The sequence below is a fragment of the Vidua chalybeata genome, chromosome 8 (assembly GCF_026979565.1).
Source record: "Vidua chalybeata isolate OUT-0048 chromosome 8, bVidCha1 merged haplotype, whole genome shotgun sequence".
Taxonomy (NCBI): domain Eukaryota; kingdom Metazoa; phylum Chordata; class Aves; order Passeriformes; family Viduidae; genus Vidua; species Vidua chalybeata.
The window spans coordinates 20,447,881-20,474,309 of NC_071537.1; the positions used below are offsets into that span (position 1 = coordinate 20,447,881).

The following is a 26,429-nucleotide window of genomic DNA, read 5'->3' on the forward strand; positions in this document are numbered from 1 at the left end:
GTCCAGCAGCCCCCCTCTCCCAGGGTGCCTGGGTGCAGGGAAGCTCTGCCCAGCACAAAGTGCTGATGCAAAGTGCTGTGAATTTGACTCCTGAAAGCTGCTCGCACAGGCATCCTGTGGTTATTAATAGCCAAAGACCTAGAGGGCAGAGTCTCAGATAGCACTGCTGCCATCCCTGAGGAGAGGGAAAAAGAAAAGGTTGCACCTCAGGTCTCCTGCAGTCACTGTCTCAATGCCCAGGAAGACCAGGCCCTCCACAGGCAGCTCACTTCTTCCTCCTCTTTGTTCAAATAAACATGCAGTTCCCCTTCCTATTCCTTTTTGATGCAATTCATAAAACCTTCTCAATATCCTGTTTGTCAGTAATGCCTCAAAAGTTACCTTGGGTCTTGTGCTGTTTTATACCCTCCTTCAGCCCCTTCTTAGTCATTCACCCCAGTGTCCTCTAGGCTGTCATACATATTTCCTAAAATGCTTCAGAAAATACAGTGGCAAAATAATGGTATGCGTGAAACAAGAAGTAGTAGGAAAAACCACAACGTCTAGAAAGCTATTTACAGAACTCTAGGAAGTAGCTATTTAATATGTATGGGAAACCCAACTGAATCAAAGAGCAAGGAAATTAATTTCCTGATTAATGACAGAAATAGGGTTGATATCCTGCATTTGGTGCAGCTTTTTACATTCAAATAATTCCCCTTAACTCCTGTTACTTTTGAGGTGACTCTCCCTCTTTTTCTTGCCTACCCAATTAGGTTCTGGCTTTAGGATGAAGAAAACATATCTCATTTTACTGGAGTACTCAAAGATGCACATACCTTTCAGTTTCTGAGTAAGGCAAAAATCCTCCAGAAAACATCGTCTTACTATTTCACATTGGAAGATTGAATCCCTGTTGGATCAAGTTATCCATTGAATAATCCTAGAGTCTAGTGAGGAGAAAAAAAAACCAAAACACAGTTGTGATTGTAGTAGAAAATCATTTGCACAGAGAATTACAAACAAAATTGATAGAAAGGAACATCAGGAGATAGCCACTTTTCTTTTTCCCTAGACTCTGCTGTTGTTTTTTCCTGCACCAAATGCATATAAAACTTTACAGTGTGATAGCTGGGTTGAAAGCACGACGTGTTAATCCCCAGTACTGTTAAGAAGGTCCTATAGAAGACTGCTGTAACATTCTTATGGGCAATAAACAGTTTTTATATCCTGCTTGGAGTTAGGGCACATATGGCATTCTCCTGGCCTAAAATTTCCCATTTTCCTCTTGCTTGCATCCATATAACCACGATGTATACCTTGCATTGTGCCCATTTCACAGCTCTGATTCTCCCTGATTTATATCTACTGTAACAGCATGATGTACGCTTTCCACTGCCCACAAGAGCACTGCATCCTTCACTGAACTGGGATGATACACCGGAGTGATGTCCAGCCTGGATCCTGCCCTCACACTCCCATGCCAGTAATTCAGGAGCAAATCCCTGGAGCAGTTCCAGTGTAAAATAAGCACAATTAAACTGTAAACACCCACTGGCTGCTCTGGGCACCATCACAGAGCTTCATGCCTGGTGAAGGCATTTACATCTGCACAAAGCTGGAGGGTGTCAAATGCTACTATCACAGCTGACCATCTGTCCACACATCACACTCACTCTGCACAAGTGCAGGTGGCCGTAGAGGAGCGGGTCTCCTGGTGTTGTCAAGCCCTGCTCACTGCAGATTGTACAAGGAGGAGTGTTCTTCTCACCACGCTAATTCTTCTGGGTTGCTTTAGCACTGTGCTTGACATTTGGCCAGAGTGCCCAGTGTCTGCTGTGACATCCAGTTGTGCTCCTTGAGATGATGCTCTCCTATTCAAATTCCTGTGCTCTGAACACTTATTCATCATTCATCAAGGGAGATACTGCCTGCCACAAGGTGGTGGCATATGGAGGGACAGAGTGAGAGCAAACACAATGTGCTGCTTTATTGCTTAAAAGGAGAGTCCTTTGCCTCTCCTTTCCCAAAGGCATGAGGTAGAATTACATCTAAGTTTAAGAAGTTTCTAGCTCCATTTTGATAATCATCTGAGAAATTAATGTGATTTAATCATCAAAGAAGTTGAGAAATGCAGCTACCATTACATGGCATTTTTTTGCAGTAACTAGGCTGATGCTAAACTCTGCCTCCTCTCTACTTGCTTCCAGCAGCTGTTTCCAGACCACTCTATAGCTGTTGTTTTATTTCTCCAGTCATCTCCTGGGCCTTCCTGAGCATAAATTACACCTTAGGGAACAGTTTGTGCCAGCTGGATATCATGTGGGAACCTGATGGATTTTGAGGCATGATGTAGCTCCAAAAGATGTTGTAGCAGGCTCTTCCATGTCACATAACCTGGTGCACCTCTGCTTCCTCCCACCTCAGGCAGCTGCAGAGAGAGAGAAGCTGAGCATGCTGGAAGGGAGCAGAGTGCCCCATGGTAATTTGAAGTGAGCAGGAAACAGATGTGATCCCTCTTATAAAACTCAGAAGAGACTAGGGAAAAGCAATATCAAGATGAAGAGAAGGCATGCCTAGCATGGTGTGTCAGGATCTCAATCAGACTGTGAGCAGGCCTGCCCTGCAATTAGTACCAGGAACAAGGCACTGACAGTTCAGGGTGAGCCAGCTCCAGGAGACAAGAGTCTGCTGTGGATCCCCAGCCCAAGGGCAAGAGGCAAGCAGGGTCAGGGTCAAGACCAAGGATGCTAAAGTCCAGATTTAAGGAGTGATGGGAACCGTGGTCTGATGGGAACAAAGCATTTGTTTGCCTAGTCAAGGTCTCATGTGAGAAGTATACACATACCAAGTGAGAAATGGGACCTAAGAGTGCATCTGAACAGAGCCTGAACCCTGAACCTATGAGTATGGCACCAGGATTTATAGGGTGATTTGTATAAAGCACTCTTGTGTCTGACATTTAAGCACCAAGACACACCTTAAACTGAGATTCTTACTTCCTGCTCCACCTTCAAATAAAATGATATGTCTTTATTTTCAGTTACCACACTGAGAACTAAATCCTGCTCGTTTCTCCTTTCTATTTCTCCTGAGACATTGGAACGTCTAGTTCACAAGTCTATAAATGTCAACTGTGGCTTTAGCAGAGACTTTACTTGTGTCCTGCCACGGTGCCAGGTTCAGCAGGTCAGTGGCTTTTTTGCACTGAGAATATTGTACCAATCTTCTATCCCTGCCATAAATAATGCAATGAACTCAGAAAATATCTTATCTTACTGTTATCTTACCCACTCATACTAGTCAATGCTAAGGGTTTTAAATCACTACAAGCTATACTTGAGGTGGTTTAGTTTTGTTTAGGGTGGAAGGGTCTACCTGGATTGTGGTGTGGTGGCTGATTTCAATCCTTGCTTAAGTACATGGCATTTTCATTAATGCCAGTGGGGTAGTATATGTGCTGCCTGTAGGACTTTTCACCACTTCAGAGAGTTTATAATAATACAAGAAACTGTCTTTTTCTCACTGTGACCACCTCCCTCTTTCCAAATATACCTTTCATTTAAGTGACCTGAGGAACAGCCTGAACCAAACTTTGCTTTCTCTGACATGTATCTTCAAAATTAATTTATTTTTGCTCTGCATTCTTGTACACCTAATTTCAAATGGTCTAACTTCAAGTTGTCAATGCCTACAAACTCATTGCAAAAGTAGCACATGAAATTTGCCTTATTGTGCTGCTAAATGGACACAAGCAGCAGAGAAGCATCAGCAGCAGAGCTGTGTCCAGAGCACATTCTGATCATGTAGAAGTCAGGAAAACAGCATCAGTCTTCACCACTTTAATTTTTCCAAGATGGAGAATGAAAGCTTATCCTTACTCTTCTTTTTCCCTGATGCCCAGGACTGATCTGTGTTGAAAGTATTCATAAACAGCAGATTCCAACATGATCCAATCTATTCTGAAAAAAAAATTGCAGGACTCTTGATTTGGTGCTTTTTTCCTGGGTATTGTTAAGGTGATGATGACAATGAAATAAATGTAATTTTTTTTATTATAAAATATTTCATGTATTCTTAACCTGTTCCAGTTTACACAGACATCAGGGAGACTTGTCAGTCCTTTGTAGCACCAAAATAGGAGAAACAATAAATGCCAGGCTCTTTTGTGCCACTAAGTGGGCTTAATGCATGATAAGACATAGGACTGGGACAGAAATATGTTGGATTTGACCACAGAGCTGGAGTGTGTGTGGAAATAGCTGCCGTTCCCGTGGTGTGTTACTTGCTGGGCAGCCTGTTTGTCTGTGTGACCCAGGAATCCCCTCCAAGCTGCAGCAACCCCTCGCTGCCAAAACTCTCTGATATGAGCCTGACCTTTTCCTCTGATATGTAGGACTGAGCAACACCATATGTGAACGTCAAAAGAGGATAGATTAGGAAGAAAGGACCTCCTAAGATTTTAAACCCTCTAGACTTAACACCACATCAGGCGAATGCCAAAACCCCAGGTAACTCAGAGCAGAACAGTGGCAACATCTAGTGGCCGTTGAAGCTATAGGTCTGTACTGTCGGGGAACAGCCTTGTCTTTCCTGTGTGCCACATGCTTCCCTGCTGTGCTCTTTGCTACACATTCTCCTTCCATCGGGTGTGATTGTTTGGCAGTAGATATCTCTACTAGGCCCCTTACTATTTTCTGGTTTTAAACTCCTTTCTAAGGTGGGTACTGCAGGCCAGGTTAATCCCTAGGCTGCTACATAGCTGTTTAGTAATCCTTTGGTTTGGCAGGCTCCCACTTTTCAAAGTCTGTTTGTCTGGCTCCTTCTGACATGATCTGCTCTGAGAGGAAATGACTCTCACTTGAGAAGGTTGTAGAGGTTAACAGGGAATTTAATTAAGAGCCCTATATACAGTAACCATCCTGCAATGTGTCAAACCATCTGGAGTAGCTCATAATCCTACTATGTCAGATTTATTAAGCAAAACAAGATGCAGACCTAATCTGCAGCCTGTGCATCTGTAATACTCACTTTTCTGGGAGCTGTGCTTCTGGTTGGACAAAAGCTTAGGTTTGGCATAAGCAAATATTGCTGCCCCCTTCTGCATTTTCTGATGGCAAGTCAATCAGAAATTGCAAAAGGAATCACTACAAAAGGAAGTCCTCCTTGCAATTAAACTGAAAAACATCCACAAAATTATACTTGGACAAATGTCCAGAGCCTGCAGTCTAGTCCTACAGCTGATCCCTAGCACTTTTGCTAGGGATCCTAGCTGATCCTAAGCACTTTTGCACTGCTTAGGAATTGCTATCTGTGAATGAGGTATGTCTGGAAAAGGCAACCTGCTAACACTTGTCCTAAACTGAACACAATGAACCTCTCAGGACCCAGAAATGGAGTAGACTTTAACATAAATTGGGTTAAGTTTAGAGTTAGAATTAGATTTGGAGCCTGGGAGTACAATGGGATATATTTGATTTTCTGACTGACTTGTTTTTCTGATATTTTGGTAAATATTAAGTTGAATTGTTCAATGCAAGTTTATATTTGGATTTATCAGAGCTGACCAACTTCCCCTGATACTGGATTTACAAGCAGAGGGTGGGGTTTAGGTTAGAACAGGCTAAGGGGCAGTGACGGGGCAGGCCAGCTCAGGCTGGTCTATAAATGCCTTCAACCTGTCAGTGAGTGAGTGTTTTATAGTCTGTAGTACCAAACTTTTGGATCTCACTTAAGTTTTTGCTTGCATGGGGCTTTTTTAATGTATAGAGGCTTTAAGTCCAACCTAGGTGTTTTTATTGCTGAGACATCCCATCCTTTTTTGAACTCCTTATATTCTCTTGTCCTTAGCAGTTTGCAGTAGGTAGTGCTAAATGCATGTGCTGTACACATAGCAATTCCTCCTCGGTGCCAAGCAAAGAAAGTGACAAAATGCCACATGTAAAGTGCATATCACAAGTTTATTTCTCTGCACAAACAAATAGAAAGTGATTGTAAATTGGAAAAAAAAAAGACAAAACACAAAAGGAAAATAGGTATTTCCATAAACAAAGATGCCAACTCTGTTCATCTGGGGTCACATCTTTAACCAGACAGAGCACTGCTGCTGGGCTCCCATTTTCAGAGCACTGATGGGTCTCTTCTAGGAAAGGGGTTTTGTAGGGGGTGCTGGATATTATAATAGAAAGGGAGCATATTCTTTACAAGAAATAATGTCGCCTCACACTGTGCTCATGTCTGGTATCAGGGACTCCTCATCACACCAGTCTCTTCTGAGATGGTTCCTCCCAGGTGCTGCAGGATCTTGAGGTTATCTCTGGTAAGTGTTCCCATATATTGAGAGGGAAGGGACTGTTACTTCTGAAGCAAAGATAAAACCCCTGAATTGCCATAGCTGCAATGTGTAGCCTGCAGCATGCTAGAGAGGAGGGATGATTCAAATCAGGAGGGCAGTTTCGAATCAGAGCCCATGAAGACATCTTCAAATACTTAACGAGGGAACACTGGGGTTTGGCCTACCACTGCAGCTTATAACTTAGCAGGTGGGAGCTAAAACTTCTCAAACAACTGTTTATGTCTGTGCTTGTTCAACAGCTGAGGAATTAGACATTTGGAGAGGCTCAAGACAAGCTTACATGTTTCAAAAGTGTTCCTTGTAACCTCACCTGTGACCTTTCTAGCAGGCCAGCCACAGTATTTTCATGAGCAGACATTAGCAGAGCTGCTTAAAGCCAACAGTAGATCAGTTTTCTTCTTTAAAACTTAACAGATACATCTCAGTATAATTTCTCATCTCATGCTACTTGCAGCTACAGACTTTATTTAGAATACACCACGAGCACTGTAGGCCTCATCTGCAACAGCATCTGCTTCTGCAGATCAAGTCCTGTGTCAGCATAGGATCCAGAAAAGTTTGTGAGGGGCTGAAATCCATTAAACTACTTTGGTTTTGCTTCTAAACATAGATTTGAAGCAAGGATGTAAGTAAAATGCAGGATTCCCAGCTTTCTGGCTCTTTTCCTTGCTCTTATATTTAATATTTGTTCTCCAGTCAAACCTAAATATTTCATTTCCTGCCCATTACATTATCAGAAATGATGGGGGAAATGCATTTATTCCACCCACTTGGATCATGATATCTAACATTGAATGGTGTTTGGCAATCACTCCTCAGCAGAAATCATTGTCTCCCGGAAATCTGGAGTGGGATCACCAAAATACTAAACCCATGCAATCTCCCTTACATACTAAGGCCAGATTTCTCTATTTTTCCAGTGACAAAATGAATTTCCTGAGACTTTCAGGCCCTGAGAGCACTTAACTTTAGGGGCCTGAGGGAAAGGAATACTGGAGTAAGATTCAAACTTTCTGAAGTTATTTCTTGACTGCAGAATTATGTTGAGTACCCTTCCTCTGGTCCACACAACCCCTCTCTACACCTGAGTTTGGTAATGCTTTCAGCCTGGGCTAGCTTGTCTGTCTAAGGCTAATGGATTAAATCACTAGCCAGGGACAGACAACACTCCACAAGATGAGAGACAAAGCTTCTGGAGCACTGCTACTTCTTGAGTTCCTTCATAGAGCTTTCCTAGATAAAACAGAAGATTCCTCCCTCCATGTTTGGGAAGAGTCACAGAGGTTGAGTTTGCACACAGGTCTCTATTTTTCTTCTCTTTCTTTTTTATTTTAACTTTCTTTTTTTCTTTTTCTTTTTCTTTTTCTTTTTTTTTCTTTTTTTTACTTTTTTTAATCTTTTTTTTTTTTCTTTCAGAAATGCTGGCAATGCAATGCAGTACAGGATGAGTGAGAAAGCAATCATCTGAGATAGGTTTTCTAGCATGGCTGCTCCACTTCACTGGAGCTAAGTGGATTCTGGTGATCTGAATTAACTCTGAAGTGATGATTTCTCCTAAGACATCCTCTCTGGGGCTTTTCAGGGACACAATCTCCTCATCAGTTCAGGTTGGCTGCTCCTATGTCATACAACCAGATGCAGCATCTCTTCTGACTCGGCCTCACCTTTGTCCATTAACTCAGGGTATAACCATGGCTTCTCTTACAATCCTCTCCCACAGCTGATAGTGTGCCAAGTAAGGTGTAAGTTCTGTCCTCCTCTCTTCCCAACATGCTCATTATATGTTTCAGGGCCACCAGGAATGTACATGTGTGCAAAAAAGTCCAGCCAGAGTGTGAAGGATTCAAAGACAGAATTGTGAATAACTTCTCCTTTTCTCTCATTCTCTCCCTCCCAAGCTTGTCCAGGAGGAACAAGCTAGGTTTTCCGGCCTTCTTTTTCTTCATAGGAGAGCACATATGAAAAATCTCCAGGTGCTCACAGAGAAAGACTTTCAAGCCTCCAAGAAAAAGTAGAGCCCCAGCTATCATGAAAAAGCTACTCATCATAAGCCCCTGCTGTGCAGAGGAAGGCTGGCTTAGATTTAGTATGAAACAACACTAGCTGCACTGCACACAGACTGCTTCAGACCCACTTGCATTCCTTTTTTTCCCTCCAGAACCTACACTTTTGTAAATCCAAAGTTTGTCCAGTCAGGGAATGGCTACTGCTTGAAGCAGAGGAGCAAGTCTAATGAGAGGGAGACTTGTCTCAAGGAGAGAGGGCTATGAGACCGTCATTCTGCCTCCTGTACACATTCCTAAGGGTTTTGCAAAAGCCTGGGCAACCCTGACCCAGAAAGAGGTGGCAGAGGACCTTCCCTGCAGCTGGGGCATCTGCTGTGTTTGGAGCCAGATTTCCAGGAGCAATGGTCTACTTGTGGGATCACACTGGAAGAGTGGCAGCTGGCAAAGGAGGATCACAAGCAGAAAGTAAATGGCCAGGGGGTGTGTAAACCAGGGTATAGATGACATGCACACACACATATACACAGTCCCTACTAAAATGCTGAATTCTTCCTTGGGAAGGCAGTGCTTTCTTCCTGTATGCCTGGAGTGTAGAGATTAAGTTGGAGGCTAGCCTGGGACATTCAAGGAATAACCAGCACTGTTTCCCCAGCATCACCAGCAAACTGAACTGTGTATATATATATGAGTGCAGATCCTCTGGGATTCTCAGAGCACTTCAGTTTTTACCAAATAGGCCCCACAATAATACCTAAGTCGTTTTGTATGAAGTTTTACTTGTGACGTTCTGTTTTCCTGACCTCCACTTCCATTTTGAGAATGTCTGTAAAGGCCCCTCTGTTTTCCCCTCATCACAAAGCTTTCAGCAAGTTTTATGTCATGACCCATTTCTAATCTAGCCCCACTTCTGTCCTAAACTAAACCAAAAGATCACAAACAAATGCATATTCAGTCCTGCCTCATTTTAAAGTCAACTGTACCTTCTCCTATGCAATCCACCTTTCTACTTACAGCATCCATATTTTGTTCAGTGGGACTGATGCTGCAGGGTCTTTCTTTGTGCCAACTAGACACTGCCTGAGCTTAGCTTTGACTTTGTGTATCCTCAAAAATGGATACTTCCTTCTGCAGTTCCCGCAGCTGGTGATAGCCCCATCAAATTCCCTCAAAGTCCCTCTTTGGCAAACTATTTCCAGACCTGATATTGCTAATTAGTACCACCTAGGATGACTCTCCTTTTTACCCCCGGCCCTGGTGACTGGAGGAACAGGCACACATGGCCACTCTTGGGCACAAGCCACACTGCCCACATGTGCATGGGCATGGGCAAACACCACTGCTCACTCTGCTCACTCTGTCTTCTTTCCCATGCCCTCACAGAGGGAATTCTGGGAGAAATGTCCCAGGTGAGGCCCCACTTGTCCTTTCACTCCCTGCTGAGTGCTGCTGTGTGCATGTGTGTGTGCACACATGAGTGGATGTGTACAGATTGGGAGGGTCAGAGAAGAGCAGTCTCATGGGAAAGCTGGGGCTTCTGTTCTGTAATCCCACCTCTCACACTTTTCTTCCTGGAAAGCTCTTGCCTCCTAGTTTCCTTCCATGCAGAGGTGACTCTAAAGCTCTTGGGAAAGGAAAACTACCGCTTCATGTGTGTCTCCATGTGAGATAATCTCTGCCATTCACTCCCTCTGGAGGCGGGTTTTGCTGCTGTGTACAAGTTCCCAGTCTTTGTGTACCACACATGTGCCCTCTCTCCACATTCCTCCTCCTGCTGTAGACACAGCCAGTAAGCCTTTCCATGAAGCATCCCATCTGAGACCAAGGGGAGGCTGGGGAAGGGGGTGGTGCAGAAGGGCAGTAATTTTTGAGGGTTTTTTTCTTCATTTTGTGTCACTCATCCCAATGTACTGAGCTGACATGAAAGACAAAACAAGCGCTATCTCTGTGGGGCTGCAGAAAGGATGGGAGGGGTGCCTGTCTCAGTGATGGCCAAAACTTGGCCTCCACACATTGGCCTGCATGCCTGTTCTTGCTGGGGAGAATTTGGGCCTGGCCACCTGAAACCGAGAGGCAGAGGCTGAGTTTGGAGGAGGTCCCTGTCCCACCTGTCCAGGCTCTGGGGAGCTCTGATATGGCTTAGGGGAGGGGCTGAGCTCCACCTGGAAGGGTGCTGGTGTAGCAGGGGCAGAAGAGGCCATTTCTGTTCTCCACAATGGCTCATCCAGCGTGGTGGCTGAGCGGGGCATAAGCACAGTGGGTGCCAGGCTGCTGGAAGCTGGCATGGGAGCCGGAGTGGAGAAGCGACGAATCTCCTGGGTCTTGGCTACTTTCACAGGGACCTGCTTGGCTGCCATGAAGGATGAGCTAGCCTGTGGGGTTGGCTGACCAGGACTAGTCTGAGTGCTGGGGCTTGGGGGATCCCCAAAACAGAACATGGCTGACTTCAACTGATAGGGCTGGTGGCGCATTACATCAATGACCTTGATCCCTGATTTCTGGCCAGGTGCCTTTTTCACTTTGCTCTCTGCTTTGCTAGCCTGAGATTTGCTGGCTGCCAGGGGATAGAAAGGGGAATGCATTGGGTTGTAAGCTATTGGAGGGGGAGCCCGGATGTTTGGCGAATATTTCCAGCATGAGGGTAGAGAAGGGGATGGAGAGGGGGTCCTAGGCTTGTACTCTGGCTTTGGTGTTGTTTCCACCACAAATTTGTCCATGCGGCTCTGGCGTTTGGCAAAGAGCTCTGCCCCCTTGCCTTTAAGCTGAGGCATGTCCTGGGCCCCATTTACCAATCCAGCATCTTGCTGAGGCTTGGGGGCCACAGGAGGTGGGGTCTTGAACTTGCGGCCTGAGGACTGCATGAAGTTGCAGGCCTCAGCACCCAGGCTGAGGAAGTCCTCCTCAGGCCCAGACTCAAAGCCTGCTGCAGGGTGGTCACCTTTTGGCTTCTCATCCAGGTTCTGCACCAGAGACAGGAGCTCAGGGTTGGGTGAATTCTTCTTCTTCTCCTCAAGCTTACTGAACATGGGTTTCTTGTTGCCCCGTCGGCGAGCCTCCTGCAGGATGCCTGTGCGGGGAGCTGGCACAGCAATCCTCTGCTCCCTGGAGGTTAAGGGCTCTGAAGGAGGTCGTGGCATTGCTGGAGTGACAGCAGGAGAAGGCTGTTTTGGCACAGGGGAACTGCTTCTCATGTTCTGTGATGGTGCTGGACTAATATACAATGAAGAAGAGGCTGTTCCAGGGACTCGTGGCTGGGATGCTGCAGAGGCCATATCCCCTCCTGGCTTTGAGGGAGTTGACAGAAAGATAGAGGTGGTGGATGTCCGGGCAGTGTTGGCAGAAGGCTTGATCTCTGAAGCGCTTCCTTCCCCTTTTGGCTGTGACTGCAGTGGTGATGTTGGTCTTCCTGGTGCAGGAATATACAGAGATGTGGAGGAGCTGATTGGACCACGCTGTGTTGGCACTGGTGCATTGGCAGGTGCTCCTGGAACCAGAGGTGAGAAAGGGGGAACCACAGTGCTTTGCCCACCCAGACTTTCAGTGGGTTTTTTGGGTGCAGGTGGCCTAAAGATGACAGAGGATGTTGCTGGACGCTGGCCAGAAAAGCCGGGAGTAAAGGGCCGTGCAGACCTGTTGAACATGCTTGTTGAACTTGCAGAGAAGGGGTCGGGGGTGCTTGGGGGAGGAGGGAAGGAAGTGGGGCTGGGAGCAGTCAGGAGCTGAGTGGGGACAGTGGCTGGCTGCTTGCTGGGCACTTGCACAGCTTCCAGGTGGATGCTGAGGGGCACATTGTCTGCCTTCTCTGGCACAGGCATGTCTCCGTTCACTGTGCCCTGCTTTGGCTGGGCAGCTGGGGCAAGCTCTGGGCTCTTCTGCACTGGAGTTTTCTCAACTGTGTACTTCCCAGCCCGTTCCCTCTGCTGCTCAAATAATCGTGCTCCTTTACCTGAGGCCTCACTCAAACCTTTTTGCTTCTCTTCCTTCTGTTCAGAGTCAGATTTGGATTTTTCAATGTCTAGGTAAGTATTGTCCCAGTCTGAATGGTTAGTTAGGCTTCGGGCATCAGAGAAACCTTCCTCATCAAATTCAGATTCACTAGTTGGAAAAACTCCGTCTTCCTCCTCGTAGGAGCGGTCTTCGTCAACACTGCCAAAGCTTACCAATGTATACTTCTTAGCCCTCTGCCTGCGTTTCTTAAACATCAGCACCCCCTTGGAGTGGGGGTTGGGTGCATCTGTCAGCAGGGATGCAATGGTTCTGCACTTGGTTTTGGCTTCTTTCACATTCTTCTCCTGGATGCTTTCGTGGCGGTGGAGCTCTGAAAGAGATAGAAAGAGGCACTCAGAGAAATCAGAAAAGGGTGGGTGGGCAAAGGTGGACAGTGAAATGGTTATAGGTGTTCTAGTGCACATAAGAGGAAATACACCCCTTGGCCTTCTTTTTCATTCCACTTTCGCTGATGATAAAAACTGTCTTTATAAAATGTGTCTTTATAAACTGTTGGTAGAAATTCAGGAGCAGTTTTCTCTTTCCCTGCAAGCACAATAGAAGTCAATGCAGGTGTGGGGAGGGAAATCCTCCCACTGATGGTCTAAGTTTCCTCATCAGACCTGAGATTTATTATTTCTGAAGCATGTGAACAAGAGTCCCTGACATTTTTACAGTGCTTTCCCTTGCTTGTCGAAATTTTTAGCATTTATTTATCACCCTGATGGTGGAGCCCTGCTTTCTGTAGCTGTTCCTCCTACCATATAGAGGACTGGATGTGTGCAAAAGGAGAGGTGCTCTGCAGGCACAGCAGGGCTGCTCCTGATCTAAGCCCTGCAATGTCAGCTACAGTCAGTGTTGTGCAGCAGCATTGTGTGTAGGGCTGTTTGCTGCTCTGCAGCAGCCCTGTCACTGCAGGAGGCAAAGGAAGCATGATTTCATCCTTGCTGCAGTCTCTTCCTTGTGCCCCATGCCTGGCAAGGAAGAAGAGTATTTGCTCCTGAGCAAGAATCCCAGATCCCCACAGCTGATCAGCCAGACCAGAAGGAAATCCAGTTAGACAGGCTTGCTTGGAAAAGACAACACCTGTTGGGACACTGGCATGAAATTGTGGGATAATAATTTTCCACCTGCTCTGTGGTCAGTAAAGCCCCAGGGAGGAACACTGTATCCTCTGTCTTTGTGTGCAGGGAAAGCAGGTGGTGAACAAGATTCAATAGCAAAACCAGACTTGTCTGCCCTAATGAAATTATGGACATGCCTTGAATCACTGTTGAAGTGACAGAAGTCAGCATTAACCTTGCACAGAAAAAAAAAACCTCACATACCTAAACAACAGATTAATTTGTGATGTCTTTCATTTCACCCTTTCCTATTGTCTTTTTCCCAGCATGATAGTGCAGATGAAACAACCATCCACTGTACACATCTAATAATTTGACAAAAAAACCCACCTTGTCCAGCCCTGACATTCCCAAGAGAGATATAATAAAGTCTGCTGTGCTGAGAGGAGAGGAGAGGAGAGGAGAGGAGAGGAGAGGAGAGGAGAGGAGAGGAGAGGAGAGGAGAGGAGAGGAGAGGAAAGGTGCAAGGCAGTGCTGAGTGATGGTGTTAGCTCAAGAGATGATGGAAGCTGCTCAGTCCTCTCAGGATCTCACTTCTGATCATTTTACCACAAAGCATTCATTCAATGTGCACCTGTTAATGTCACAAAGTCACCTGCAGTGAGGGACAGGGAACTTAGTTAAGAAATCTACTAGTTTTCCTGAGGGCTGCAGTCTCCCAAAACCTTTCTAGTCTACACAATTGTGGCAAGTGTCATCATTCCATATTACATCAGTGTAACCACAGCAGAAAGAGCTTCCCTTTCCCACCCCATGCTGAAAATAAAGTGTTGATTTGCAAAGCAGTGATCCTTCCAGGAGGCTCTCAAAGTTTGCAGCCATTCCATAGCACATGCTGCTGCTTTGGGATTTCAGCAAGGGGAATTCTGTGGTTTGAGATCACTTCATGTGGATGCACAGTCCATTCCTCTCCTTTGCATCCAGAACTAGAAACAGGAAAAGCAATGCTGAAATGCCTCATTATTTGTACTTGCATTTGCAAAGTGAAGGCTCTTTGCAAAACTTTCCTTACAGAATAACTCCACCTTGCTGAACCAAGACTGAAGTAGTGTCCAGGTTTTTGTGTAGATTTAGTGTTCTTCAGGGCAGTCACAGACTTGCCCTCGAAGACCTGCTCTCCGTGGTAGAAACAAACTACAGTCCCTGAAGGTCTGCCCATTTCATTTACAAATCTGCATGCCTGTGTCTCTAGGGATTTTGACAATGGAGAAAATAAGGGAAGTTGCTACAAACAACCTTACTACAAGCTACACCAACCTGTTGGTATTTTGCTTCTAAATTTACAAGGAGAAAGAGCAGCACCACAGAATCTTAGTCAAGTGCAGAATATGTAAACTCTGGCGTGAGTGACTCACAGGAGGATTTCTAGCATCAGGAGCTAACAGATAGGGAGCAACACCATTCAAAGTAATGTCTGCACAGCCCTTTCTGACAGCAGACTACCACAGAAGTGCCAACTCTAAAGTCTGGGCTAGAAAATACTGTCAGAGAAAATGTAACAGAAGATGGTCTTGGCTTTAACTCCACCAGCTTGTAGTCCTAGCTCAGCATTAGGCTTCATGTGCAACTTCCCTAGAAAGCACTGTCCTGTGCTCTGAAGGAGCTGGCAAATAGGGCCCTCTGGGACCTGCTTCTCACCTCCCTCTTTTCTTCTTCCTGCCTTTCTCCTCATCAAAGGCTAAGGCACACGACTAATTACACCAGTCATCCCAACAGAAAAATGGTCATTCAAGCCACAATCTTCCACAACAGTTTAAGAAAAAAGCAGGAAGAGAAATCTTCCTAAGATGACTTGTAGAAGGTAAAGAGCAAGAATGAAATCAGAATAGGCAAAAGAATGGGGTAAGGAGAGTAGACTAAAAAAAGGAGAGGAAAGGAAAGAAGGAAGAAGAGAAGAGAAGAGAAGAGAAGAGAAGAGAAGAGAAGAGAAGAGAAGAGAAAAAAGAGAAAGAAGAAAAAAGAAAAAAGAGAAAAGAAAAAAGAAAAAAGAAAAAAGAAAAAAAAAAAAAAGAAAAAAGAAAAAGAAAAAAGAAAAAAGAAAAAAGAAAAAAGAAAAAAGAAAAAAGAAAAAGAAAAAAGAAAAAGGAAAAAAAAAAAAAAAAAAAGAAAAAAGAAAAGTACCTGCATAAGGCTGATCCAAGCTTGAGAAAGTAGAGTCCAGACCTGGAGAACTGGGCATGTCACAAAGCCCGTTTAATTCACAACTCCCCATAAACAGAAAGAGAGGCAATGAGAGACGAGCAAAGCAAAGCTCTTCTGGAGCAGAACCAAAACTCTGAGATCTCCAGGCTCTTTGCTATCAGTCCACAAGCCTTTTAAAGCCTCTCTTTTGTCTCATAGGCTTTGCTGCTGAAATCCATGAGGTCACTTTGTCTATTTTTGTCTTCATAGCTTCATCACTGAGCAGTGTGATGGACATTGTCACCTGGCACTTAAACTTATTCTTTCCCCCTCCCTGTACTCTCTGTAAGGAGAAACTCCTATTTTTTATTTTAAAATAAGAAAATATACTCTATATTATCACAGCTTCTATGGTGCAAGCTTCAGGTTAGAAGGGTGCAAGCTTCAAGTTAGTGTTACCAATGCCTCAATGGCCAGCATTTCTGTGCCAAAGAGCCCTTCAGAGAGATAAAACTAACACAGTGTGCATGTCCAACATGGAGAGGCAGAAGAAATCTGCACAGGAGGAAAATAACTTTCCTTGCCTGAAACTCCCAGAGAGCACTCAGCTCCAGGTAAAGAGAAAGAAAAGAGAGAGCAGAGGCTTTCCTGTGTATATCAATTTTCCATGTCTGAGGAGAACCAGTCCATGATTCAGATCTCCATTGTGTACACAACTGAAGAACATTTAACAGAGGAGCATTAGGATTCTGGATGCCTGCAGTGAAGTTTAGCTGAATTAAAACACCAGAGGCTGTTACCTTGAAAGTGTGGTTGTGCCCAGGGAGGGTGATGGAGAGTTTGGAAACCAGGGAGTGGTGTTTTGGCAGCACCATTCAGAGCTCCAGCACAGGAGACTAAGAGGTGTTGAAAGATGAGATGCTGATAGTGAGGACTGTGGTGGATGGGAAGGAAGGGAATAGATGGTGCTGGGAAGTCTGCAAATCTCTGCAGCTGTGGCCTGCTCAGCATCTCTTGACACTTTGTCTAGGTCCTGTCTTACCAATCCTTTCTGTACTCGAGCAATAGCTCCTGTGAGACAATCCCAGAGCTGTGGCCAAGGGACACCTTCCCATGAGTCTCCCTCCCAGCAGCCCCAGCCTTAGCAATTCTGTAATCTTGGCAGACAATCTCCAACGTTAGAGAGTGTGGAAAAATGAAGGTCTGACCATACATGCTGAAATCCAGCAGCCATCACTGCACACCAAGAAGACAACTCCCATAAGGCAACACTGCTGTACAGAGACTGTCATGTGTCATACAGAGGCTCTTAGAGCAAGAGCAATGAAAGTGGTTCAGTCTCTTCTTTCATGAATATTTACACATATAGGGATATATGTATATATATGTCTCTTTTGGGAAACCTTGTAATATTGATACATAGCATTGGAATGAAAATACAGCTCTGTCTCTTGTAAGAACATTCAAATGGAATTTATTAAAGAGTAAAAGGAAGGGTTATGAAACTCTCATAAATTCTGTTGGTGTGATGAATAATTTCTATAGAAAACTTTTTATTAATTTCTAAAGAACTTATTTCATGTACACACTGAATTCTGTGGGAAAGAATCCACAAAAAGGAAAAATTTCTATTAAGCAAAGCCTATGGAAGTTTTCCTCTTAACTAAGTTTCACTGAAGTGAAATTATTTTTGTTACTAATTACAGTAAAGAGAAGTGTAAAAAGTATAAATCTTTTCAAGATCAGGCCTTATTAAAATAAAGCATTTTAATGCCCAGGTAAGCTACTGAACAAGCAGGCTTACATGAGGTCAGATACTGTTCATATTCTCTAGGAAACAAACAATGATAAATTTTATTACCAAGATCAAATTCTAGAAAAGCCATTACTATAGAAAATAAGGTACTCTGCTACTTCTAGAGATAAAGAGCTGGTTCCTCTGCGATGAAATGCTACTTGTCAACTGCGTTTTTCAGATGGGGTCACCTCAAATTTTGTTCTTCCAGCTATTTATGTTAGACAAAGTCATTTTTCCATGGCCAAGGTTGCAAATATCTCAGTAAGCCATTAGAGGCTACAGACATCTCATACTTTACATACCTGAAGTCCTTTCAAAATAAGATTTGGATAGGTTATATTGACCTTCTTAATATTTCCCTGTTGAAAGTTTCAACCTTTAAAGCTTTGATCAGTGTTTAAATTGCAAACAGTTAACCAGAGGAGTATATATTCTTTTACTTCAAAGTAAAGGTAAAACTGTTGGGATAGGAAATATTTGTCATTCTTGGATATTTGCACACTTCCATCACATAACCTGTGCAAAATATAAAACATAGATAAGGCTTCAGCTCCAATTTAGGATGCTACAGACAAATGCTACAGTCCTACTCAAGTCTGCAATACTTTATCATGTATCTGAGGTTAAATAGTTATAATATTTATCAAACCAGTGTTTCTTCTTTTAAATGGCTAGTGATTTTAAGTGTGCTGGTGAGACACTGCCCCACTGCAATCTCCTGGTTTTGGGAAAACAGAAAGAAACAGGCTTTTCTGAAGGTAAGTTAACAGCCCAGGGGAAAAAACATGCTCAGTAATTCTGTAGATTTTTGACCATTCTTAGCCATACTGCTATTGGAGAGCTCTGTTAGGCAGAGAGGCTGTAGAGACATCACTGTGCATGGCTGCAATATCTTAGTCTCATGGTATCCTGCTGGAGACTTGAATAGCTTGGTCATTCAAAAAAAAATCTCTCAGCTGGGTGACAGTTTGCCCTTCCTTTTGAGCTGGATGGAAAAGTAAGTGCAAAAGTGCAAAAGGTAGCACACATGGCCAGTTCTTCTGTGCTGACAGCTCACACCTGGGCCCTGGATATTCCCTATATAGCCTTCTCCCAAAGGAGAACTTTCTTTTGCCAGGACAGCACCTGTTGAATGCACTAGTGAATCTGTCTTTTGCAGTTTTAACCCAATTTCATATGAAAGGTTTATGCAGTCAATGCTGCATGCCTTTTGATCTTACCCATTTCATGCTAATAGCTTTTGAGTCCATTTGCTACTTTTAAGAGTCTGAAGTCACAAAGATACAATGCTCCAAAGTTTACATGGAAATAGGAGGCTCAGCAGAGGAGAGAGACCCCAGCATAGGAAGTGAGAAGCCTGAGTGCAGTCTTAATTAGGCATCAAAAACTGAAGAACACACATACACACACACACACAAATGCTTTCTCATTTTGAATGTGAGAGACAGACATCAGACAGATTTGCATTTACTAGACATGAGAGAATGAGTTATCACATACAAAACATAAATTAAAAGGATGCCAGGATCTGCTAAGTCTGCTGCTTACAAAATTGCTTGATGTCTGACAGCAGGATACCACTGATTGATCATGTCTTTGTCTTTCAGTCTATCCAACATCTACTCCAGTAATACAGACAAGTATCTGCTCACCATCTCACTATGTGGACTTGATTAATCCACTTGCCATATAGTCTCATTAACCAGTTGATTTTAGTCATTTTCTGCAACTATTCAAGCTCCTGCTACATTAAAAATTCTAGCCTTTCATGAGACAACTGTATATATTCCATGTGTTATGTCATCTGCCAATTAATACATAGCAATCTCCACTGAATCCTCATGACACCCATTGAAAATGGTATTATTGCTATTTCCTGTAACTACTTTCTAGGTAAAACACTCAAGAGAAACAAGCCACATTTACAAAGCTTCACTAGCAGGAATTAGCATCTGAAAAAAGCAGATAGGAAGACAGTAGTGGTGTACCTGGGAACACTTTTGAGCTCCTCAATCCAGGTACCCCCCCTCCCTCCCCTGTGTCCCCCACACACCTGGGTTTCTCTGGGAAGAAACACCAGAGAAAAGCTGCAAGGTGTCTCAGCTAGGTTCCAGATCTGAATAACAGCAGTTTTGGGCTTGTTCCGTCTAGATGCAGCCAGAGGGTAAGATCCACTGACAGAAGAGAAGAGGGTTGGGATTTTTTTATCATCTGTCTCCTTGCCAGTCATATAACATTGAGGTGGAGAGGACATTTGATTGACATTAGTGTTTAAAGCTCTGAGGGTGAAAATATAGAGGTAGTCCTCTTAGATTCAGAAGGCCAGTGAAACACTACCACCAACTTAGCCAGTTAGCTCATCTGACATCATGAACCATTAATAGTTATGTTTTCTGTTCTATTCTTAGCCAATTGTGTGGTCACCTTACGGTAGTCCTATCTCATCCATATTTCTCTCATTGGAAAAGTCATGTGGAACTGTATCAAGTATCTTATAGAAGCCAGTATATGCTGTGTTCACATTATTCCTTCAGCTGTGAAGTCTTATCTTCTATCTTATGAGCAGGTCAAAGACTCTTTCTACTTTTTATTAGTCCATGTTGATTTTACTTTTCATTTTGTTTTCTGCAAACATGCATGAAAAAACTACTTCATGCACCTAACTGAAGCAAAATTATTTTTTTTTCTTATTGTCAGAGCCTATGTCTGCTAGAAGGGTATATTCTTGGTCTTTTTCCCTGAGACCCTTCTTATTATTCCAAGGTAGTTGGCAAGGACTGAGGACCATTCTGATACAAGTTTCATTAATTCCTTACATTTGACCTCTACAGAGAAGCTGACTCAGCCTTGTCCTTTCAGTATAGTCAGTGTATCAAGATTTGCTGAATCTACTCGCCCCCGTTTCTGCTCCTGTTTCTTTCTGCAAAGAGCAAGATTCTTAGTTAATGTAAGTAGATACTGAAGACAGTAAAGCTTTACATATTTCCCAACAAACTGATGTCCCTTCCTATGATGGGTTTAAGTGAAACTGAAGAACAAGTATTAGCCAGGCTGACAGCTTTCTCCTTCCTAGCTATAATTTTCTCTCACTTCTCTTGAGTAACGGCTGTTGTTTAATCACTCCTTGTCAAAGTCCTTTTATGCCTCACCCTTTTATGCCTCTCCCTCATACATCACTATCACTTTGTCTCAAAAACATTTCAGTGTTGTCCCTGAGCAGACTTGTCCCTACCTTGTCAGCAACCTTGTCCCATATCACTTTCAGAACTGATGGAAACAACTAGATGGGGAAAGGGATTCCTGTTGTCTGTTTACATTACAAATTCTTTCAACTAATATGTCAAAACCCTGGAATCTAAAACTACCAGCTTGGTTAAGATAGTCTGTGGGGTTATGTGTATAGCTGTTTCAGTGTGCTAATTGCTCTAATCACCTTTATGATCTGAGCTATTGGCAAAATTTTGATTTAATGCCATTGTTCCCCATCAGCCTTACACATCCCAAGTCAGAGTAGAAGTGCATGTGCAAGGCCAGGCTATGTTAACTTAACATATGAGACAACACAGTCTGAAAAATCACTAACTGGGGCTCTGCAAGGACCATGGAAGTGTCAGCTTGGAAGCAAACTCTGATACTGCTTCACAAGCAGCAGGATGATGAATGACCTCTGATCATGTCTGAGAACTGTGACCCAGAGTCAGAGTCCCTGTGCTGACAATAATAACATAGAAGTAATGTCTGAGTAACTGATAGTTTAAAAAAAGGTGCTTCAAATGGTATCTCATATAGTAGAAGTACAAGGACAAATGAGAGTATACACCTTTTCATTTCAGGGATCGCATAGTTTTCCTCTATACATCTTCAAATGCTAAAGATCTTTCCCCTCCAGAGAATATTATCTGCAGATAGATTTATCTTGATCTAGCACATATTCAGCTAAATTTGTGTCTTTGTCAGGCTCTGGGGCAGCAGGTTTGCAGTGAGGTGCAAAGGTAGAGCAGAGCAGAGCTCTATCAGCTTTACTTCCAGTGCTGTAACCCACAACATCCTCCTTGAAATGCTGGATGAGAGTGATGCCTGAGGGAATGATTCTGGAGGTCTCCAGTAAGAATACCTGAGGAAGATGGCAAATTACTTGTGACAATTATGAGATGACTCAAGAAAGAATGAAAAATTCATCCATGCTAGCCAAGAGAGACAACAGCAGTTTATAATCTGGCTTCTGCCCTGTTAATATATCAGCCTGAAAATATTACCTCTGCTTTCCATAGAAGGACATAAACTGAAGGAATAAGATCAAATGTCGTACTCATGCCTAAAGGTGGAGAAAGAGGGCTCTAGATTCCTGGTGTTTATCTCTCTGTAGTCTTTAATAAATGCCTTCCAAGTGGCAGAGAATTCAAAGATGAATGAGTTATTAAGTGGGGTTTCTTAAACAAACACATACAACTAGAGTGCTACTGCAGTGTATGGAAACTAATTTCCCAAGTGGAAGCAATTTCCAGTTTCATGTGTGCTGAAATGAGATCAGTCTCTCCATCTGTGATTCAACCATGGAAGCTGTTGTCCTTGTTTTCCGAATGGCTGGCTGCTCATTGAGTGGCAAGGGCCAAGGGTGATTCAGCATGGCTTCACATTGCTAGGAACACACTTCTGTAAGATCAATAGTTCAGGCAATTAATTTTAATCTCCTGGTCTAAGCAGAATGCTTTTCTATTTTACTTTAAGGCATGTAGGATGTAGTAGTAGTAGGCTATTATCCTAAACCTATTGGTCTCCCAGACTGCAGTGAATGACAAAACCAGTAAGTTAGTCTAACAGTCACATAACTGTGATCATTAGAGTTACAACTGTCAAAGCTGAAAGCCAAATAGAAAATGTGGTGCAATAACTTCAAACTGCCATTCAGGTACTTCATCTTGTTCACAGCCCCTGTGGCCTATACCAGTTGTAACGGGCTGAGAGATGGCTTGCTGCACTCACCCTCTCTGCAGAGAAACGTGACTGCAGTCACTCTTAGAAGAGGTAATCTCTATGACCTGCTGATGAACAGACCACTTATTTATAAGCATCCTGTCTTTTCAAGTGATGCTGCTGTACATCCGCTTTGAACAAGAAGGATTTCCTTTTCTGATATGGAATGTAGTAACTTTGATGACTCTGCACAGGCAGCCAGGCCCATATAAAGCAGAGGAGGAAATTTCCCCACCCAGTTTTCCCTCCCTTCCTCTACCATACATGGAGAGGTTCTTGAATCCTAGGAACTAAAAATAGTTCAGCAGATAAGTTTAAATTAAGATATTTTGAAACACTTCTTTCACTGACATAGTGTGATAGCAAGTTAGGAATAGACTGCTGTCCTGGTATGTCTATCCTATTTCCAGTTGTGAGAAAGGCTGAGCCTTTTGTCCTGTGAGATGATTTAGGATGGGGGTGAAAATACAGTGCACCTCAGAGAGCACAAGTGGCTGAGAAGAAGCAACCCTGGCTAAAGATGGATCCCAAGCCTCTGAAGGTGGGGTGAGAAGAGAAGGACACTGCAGAACCTATGGGAAACCAAAAAACATCACCTGCAATTACTTGTGACAACTATAGTCTGATTCTCCCTGCCACAAGCTCTTGCTTTCTGCTAACCTCCTGAAACTAATGTAGATTTTTAAATTTGTATTTTCTGTCTTTCTGTCTCTTCCTTTTCTTCTGCACTGTGTAAGTTGCACATAAATCATCTCAGGAAGGGACTTAGCTTGGCCCTTTACAGGGATGACAAACCAGGGGTCTAAAGATCCCCAGTTTCCCCAGGGAGTAATCACCTCTCAAAAAAAGAGAAATGTACATTTTTAGTGGGAAGGAAACAAATTCATACTTATATTTCTACAGATTAGGCAAAATACCAGCTGTTCACAAACATGACTGTTCAATAGTTCATTTAAAATATAGCAGAGTCCCAGTTTGCTGGCTGCTCTCTTACCCCACTGAGCAAAACACCAGGGTGCATGGAAGCCACTGGGTAGTGATGCAGACTGAAGTTTTTTACTTGTAGGGCAAGTTCCCCTGCATTTGGGTGATGTGTGGCTCCCCACAGTGCCCCAGCAGTCTGCACCAGTAATGCTCTGAGAGGGTTTTAAGCAGGCACATCCAAGTCATGTGTCCTGTGGAGATCTGGGATGATATACATGCTTATCGCATAGGCTAAGAAAAATGAGTCAATACCAATGTGCAAATAGAGCAAGAACTTTGGAAGGAGAGAGGCCCAAACCTCACTGCAGGGGCTGTTGGCTCTCTAAGGAGCTTTAAGACCTTGTGTCTTTGCTGGGGAAGAAAAAGCACAGCTCAGCAGCTGATGACATGCAGGACATCATGGTGGCATCATCAGCTGCTGCCATCTTGATCTTGAGCTGTTGGTACTTGCCATCACACTGTGTTCTGCTCCTGGAGTCAAAGCTTTGCTTAATGTAAATAAGGGAGCTCCATTTGCTCCCATATTACTGTGATGCAAAGCAGGTCTCAAACAACAGCATCACCTCCAGCAATTACCACGTGATTTATATCCTCTAAGGAAAGCAGGGAAAGCAGCTGTACTTCCCAGGTGTTAGTGGAGTTACTGCAAAAAAATACATGTACTGGAAAAATGTTCATCAGATGAAAATGAAGAGAAAATGCCTCAGTAACAACCAGAACATAAAGAGTGATTGCCTATCCTGGTACAACTAGGAAAGATGGTGAGGGAATACGGAAAGCACTTCCTCATTTCATTGATGATCTTGAGGACAATACATAGTCAGCACGGATCAGATTTTCTAACACCATCAGAAACAAAGGAAAGTCATACAGGAAAGGGGAGACAGGGGAGCTGAGTCCACTTGCCTATGATCTGGAAAGCTGAGAGCTCTGGAGCACACACTGTGAGGACAGAAGTCTACAAAAGTTCTAGAGATAGGAGGTAAAGAACAAAGCTACAGGAAACCCAAGAGCTGATAGCAGTAGCAGTGTTACTGAGATCCTTGCAGGGCAACAGAGAAGTGAAGAATGTCAGTTGCTACTCTTGTGGTGTGCAAAAGAATTATTATGTATCGCTGTTCTTTTTCTGGGATGTTAGTTATTCATATAGAGGCTTGATGTTTCTAAATACTCATCTAGAAATAATGTATCTGCAATTCCGTTTGCTTGAGGTGGAGGGACAAGTGGGAAAGGGAAACAGTCTCTGGAGCTTAAAAATGATTGTGAAAAGTTAGAAAGAATTAAAACAAAGGACAAGAGAAATACCCCCAAAACTGAAGTAAACATCAGAGCAGACATGACAAAGTAGTATATTCCAGGAAGAAAGGATAAGGAACCATCTGGGGAACAGTCCCAACAAAACAAAAAGCAGTTTTTCACATTCTTACAGTGCAGTGGTGGGAGCTGAAGAAGGCTGTGGCAAGGCAAGGAGGATGTATTAGCAGATGCACTGGGAATATATTTAAATAATGCTTCAAAAGGCAGCCATCTGTTCAGGTATTCACACTGGCTTTTAAATGTCTCCTGCTTATATATTAATACTTAGGCTCTCAAAACTGATAGTCCAAGTCACTTCCTGGAGCTAAGTCAGGTTTTAAAACCCTGCCTGACTTCTAAAACATTATTTCGCATTCCTGTTTAGCGAAACCCAGGAGTGTCTATGTCCCAGTGTAGGCTACTGTGCTATGGATATTGCTAAGGAAAGGCAGAGGAACAGAGCTTCAAATGCTGCTGTCTCCATGGGAGCCTAGAGCAGCTGTAGGAGCTGGAGCAATGCTAGCCAGACATCCTCACCAAGGCTACACCTTTCTGGCAAGAGATGCTCTACCATCTCCTCCCATGCCAGTCTAAGCAGCCTCCCATGGAGCCAGTGCAGCTCAGCAGTCCCCCATCCTCCAGCTGTGTTTATACCCATGTTTATTCCAGTTATCGGTGTTCTTCAGCTCTGTTCACCACATAATGAACACCTTCCATCCCTCTTTCTTACTTGCTTCCTTCCCTCACCATCACTGGCTGCTGAACTGGACTTGTGTTTTAATGGCTGCTGTGCTCCAGCATGATCAGGATGTAGAATTTTACCTTCTCATTTAATGATAAGATTCCTAATGCAAGAAAACACTCTGTGAGTTACCATCCCTGGCAGAGTAACTCCTACAGAAGGACACACCTGGCCAAACATAAAACAAAAAGAGGGTGAGCAGTGAAGGAGTGATAGGAGAATAAAATATTACCTCAGTCTGCAGTACTTTTGGGAACCCTAATTCCAGCTGGCAATATTGTTGCATCATCTCCTGCCATGGGATATTATCTTGCCATCAGAAATGCTCTGAATTAAATACATAGCTTTTCTGGGATCCCTCTGTACTGATGCCGTCCATGGAAATAAGTCTTGATGTAAAGCAATTGCTCTTCTACTGCTACGACTATCGGGTGGCAGGGAGCAGCTGAACATGCCTTTGTCAACATTCATCTCATGCTTGTACATTATTCAAAGGGGGAAAAAATAACTTCATCTTTAGGGAGGCTGAAATTGCTGATTTCTTTCCTGTCCTGAGGAAAATGAGAGCTAAAGACTAGGAAGAAGTAGACCAAGACATCAGGTTAGGTGCACTGCCCAGCAGAGCAAGACATAAGAGACCCAACTGAGCCTCCCCTCGTAAAACTGGGAAGAGCAGTAGGACAGTGCCCTGTCTGAAGGAAGCACCTAGGTTTGCAAGTTACCTCTATATGACTCCTTAGGCAGAACAGATAAAAGAATATTTAGCCCAAGGATAAGAGAAAAGAGAGTTTTAATAATTGCCTTGCAGAATTATCTGTCCTGGGTAAAATGTCTAGCATTTGAAGCAGAGGATCAGAAGTTTGAATCCACATGTTTTGTTTCTAGTAACTTTTCTGTGTCTCTGTTTTCCATTCTGTCACTTTTTAAAAGTCACTTTCTTAAAACCTGCTTTATTTCCAGAAATGCAAACTAGTCAGTTATACTACACTGAGGTACATATATGAAAATAAGTTTATGATTACCTTGTTTTTAATATTACTAGATAGATCACAACTGTGAAATCAGA

At 43.5% G+C, this 26,429-nt stretch overlaps 1 protein-coding gene across 1 annotated transcript in view; it reads right to left on the reverse strand.

The window, feature by feature from the left end:
• Nucleotides 1-10,319: 10,319 nt before the first annotated feature.
• SYNPO2L (synaptopodin 2 like) overlaps nucleotides 10,320-26,429 on the reverse strand; it is a 33,747-nt gene continuing 17,637 nt past the window's right edge. Inside the window, exon 4 of the mRNA XM_053949538.1 lies at nucleotides 10,320-12,655. Coding sequence (XP_053805513.1) covers nucleotides 10,320-12,655 — 2,336 coding nt within the window. The remainder of the gene's footprint in view (nucleotides 12,656-26,429) is intronic.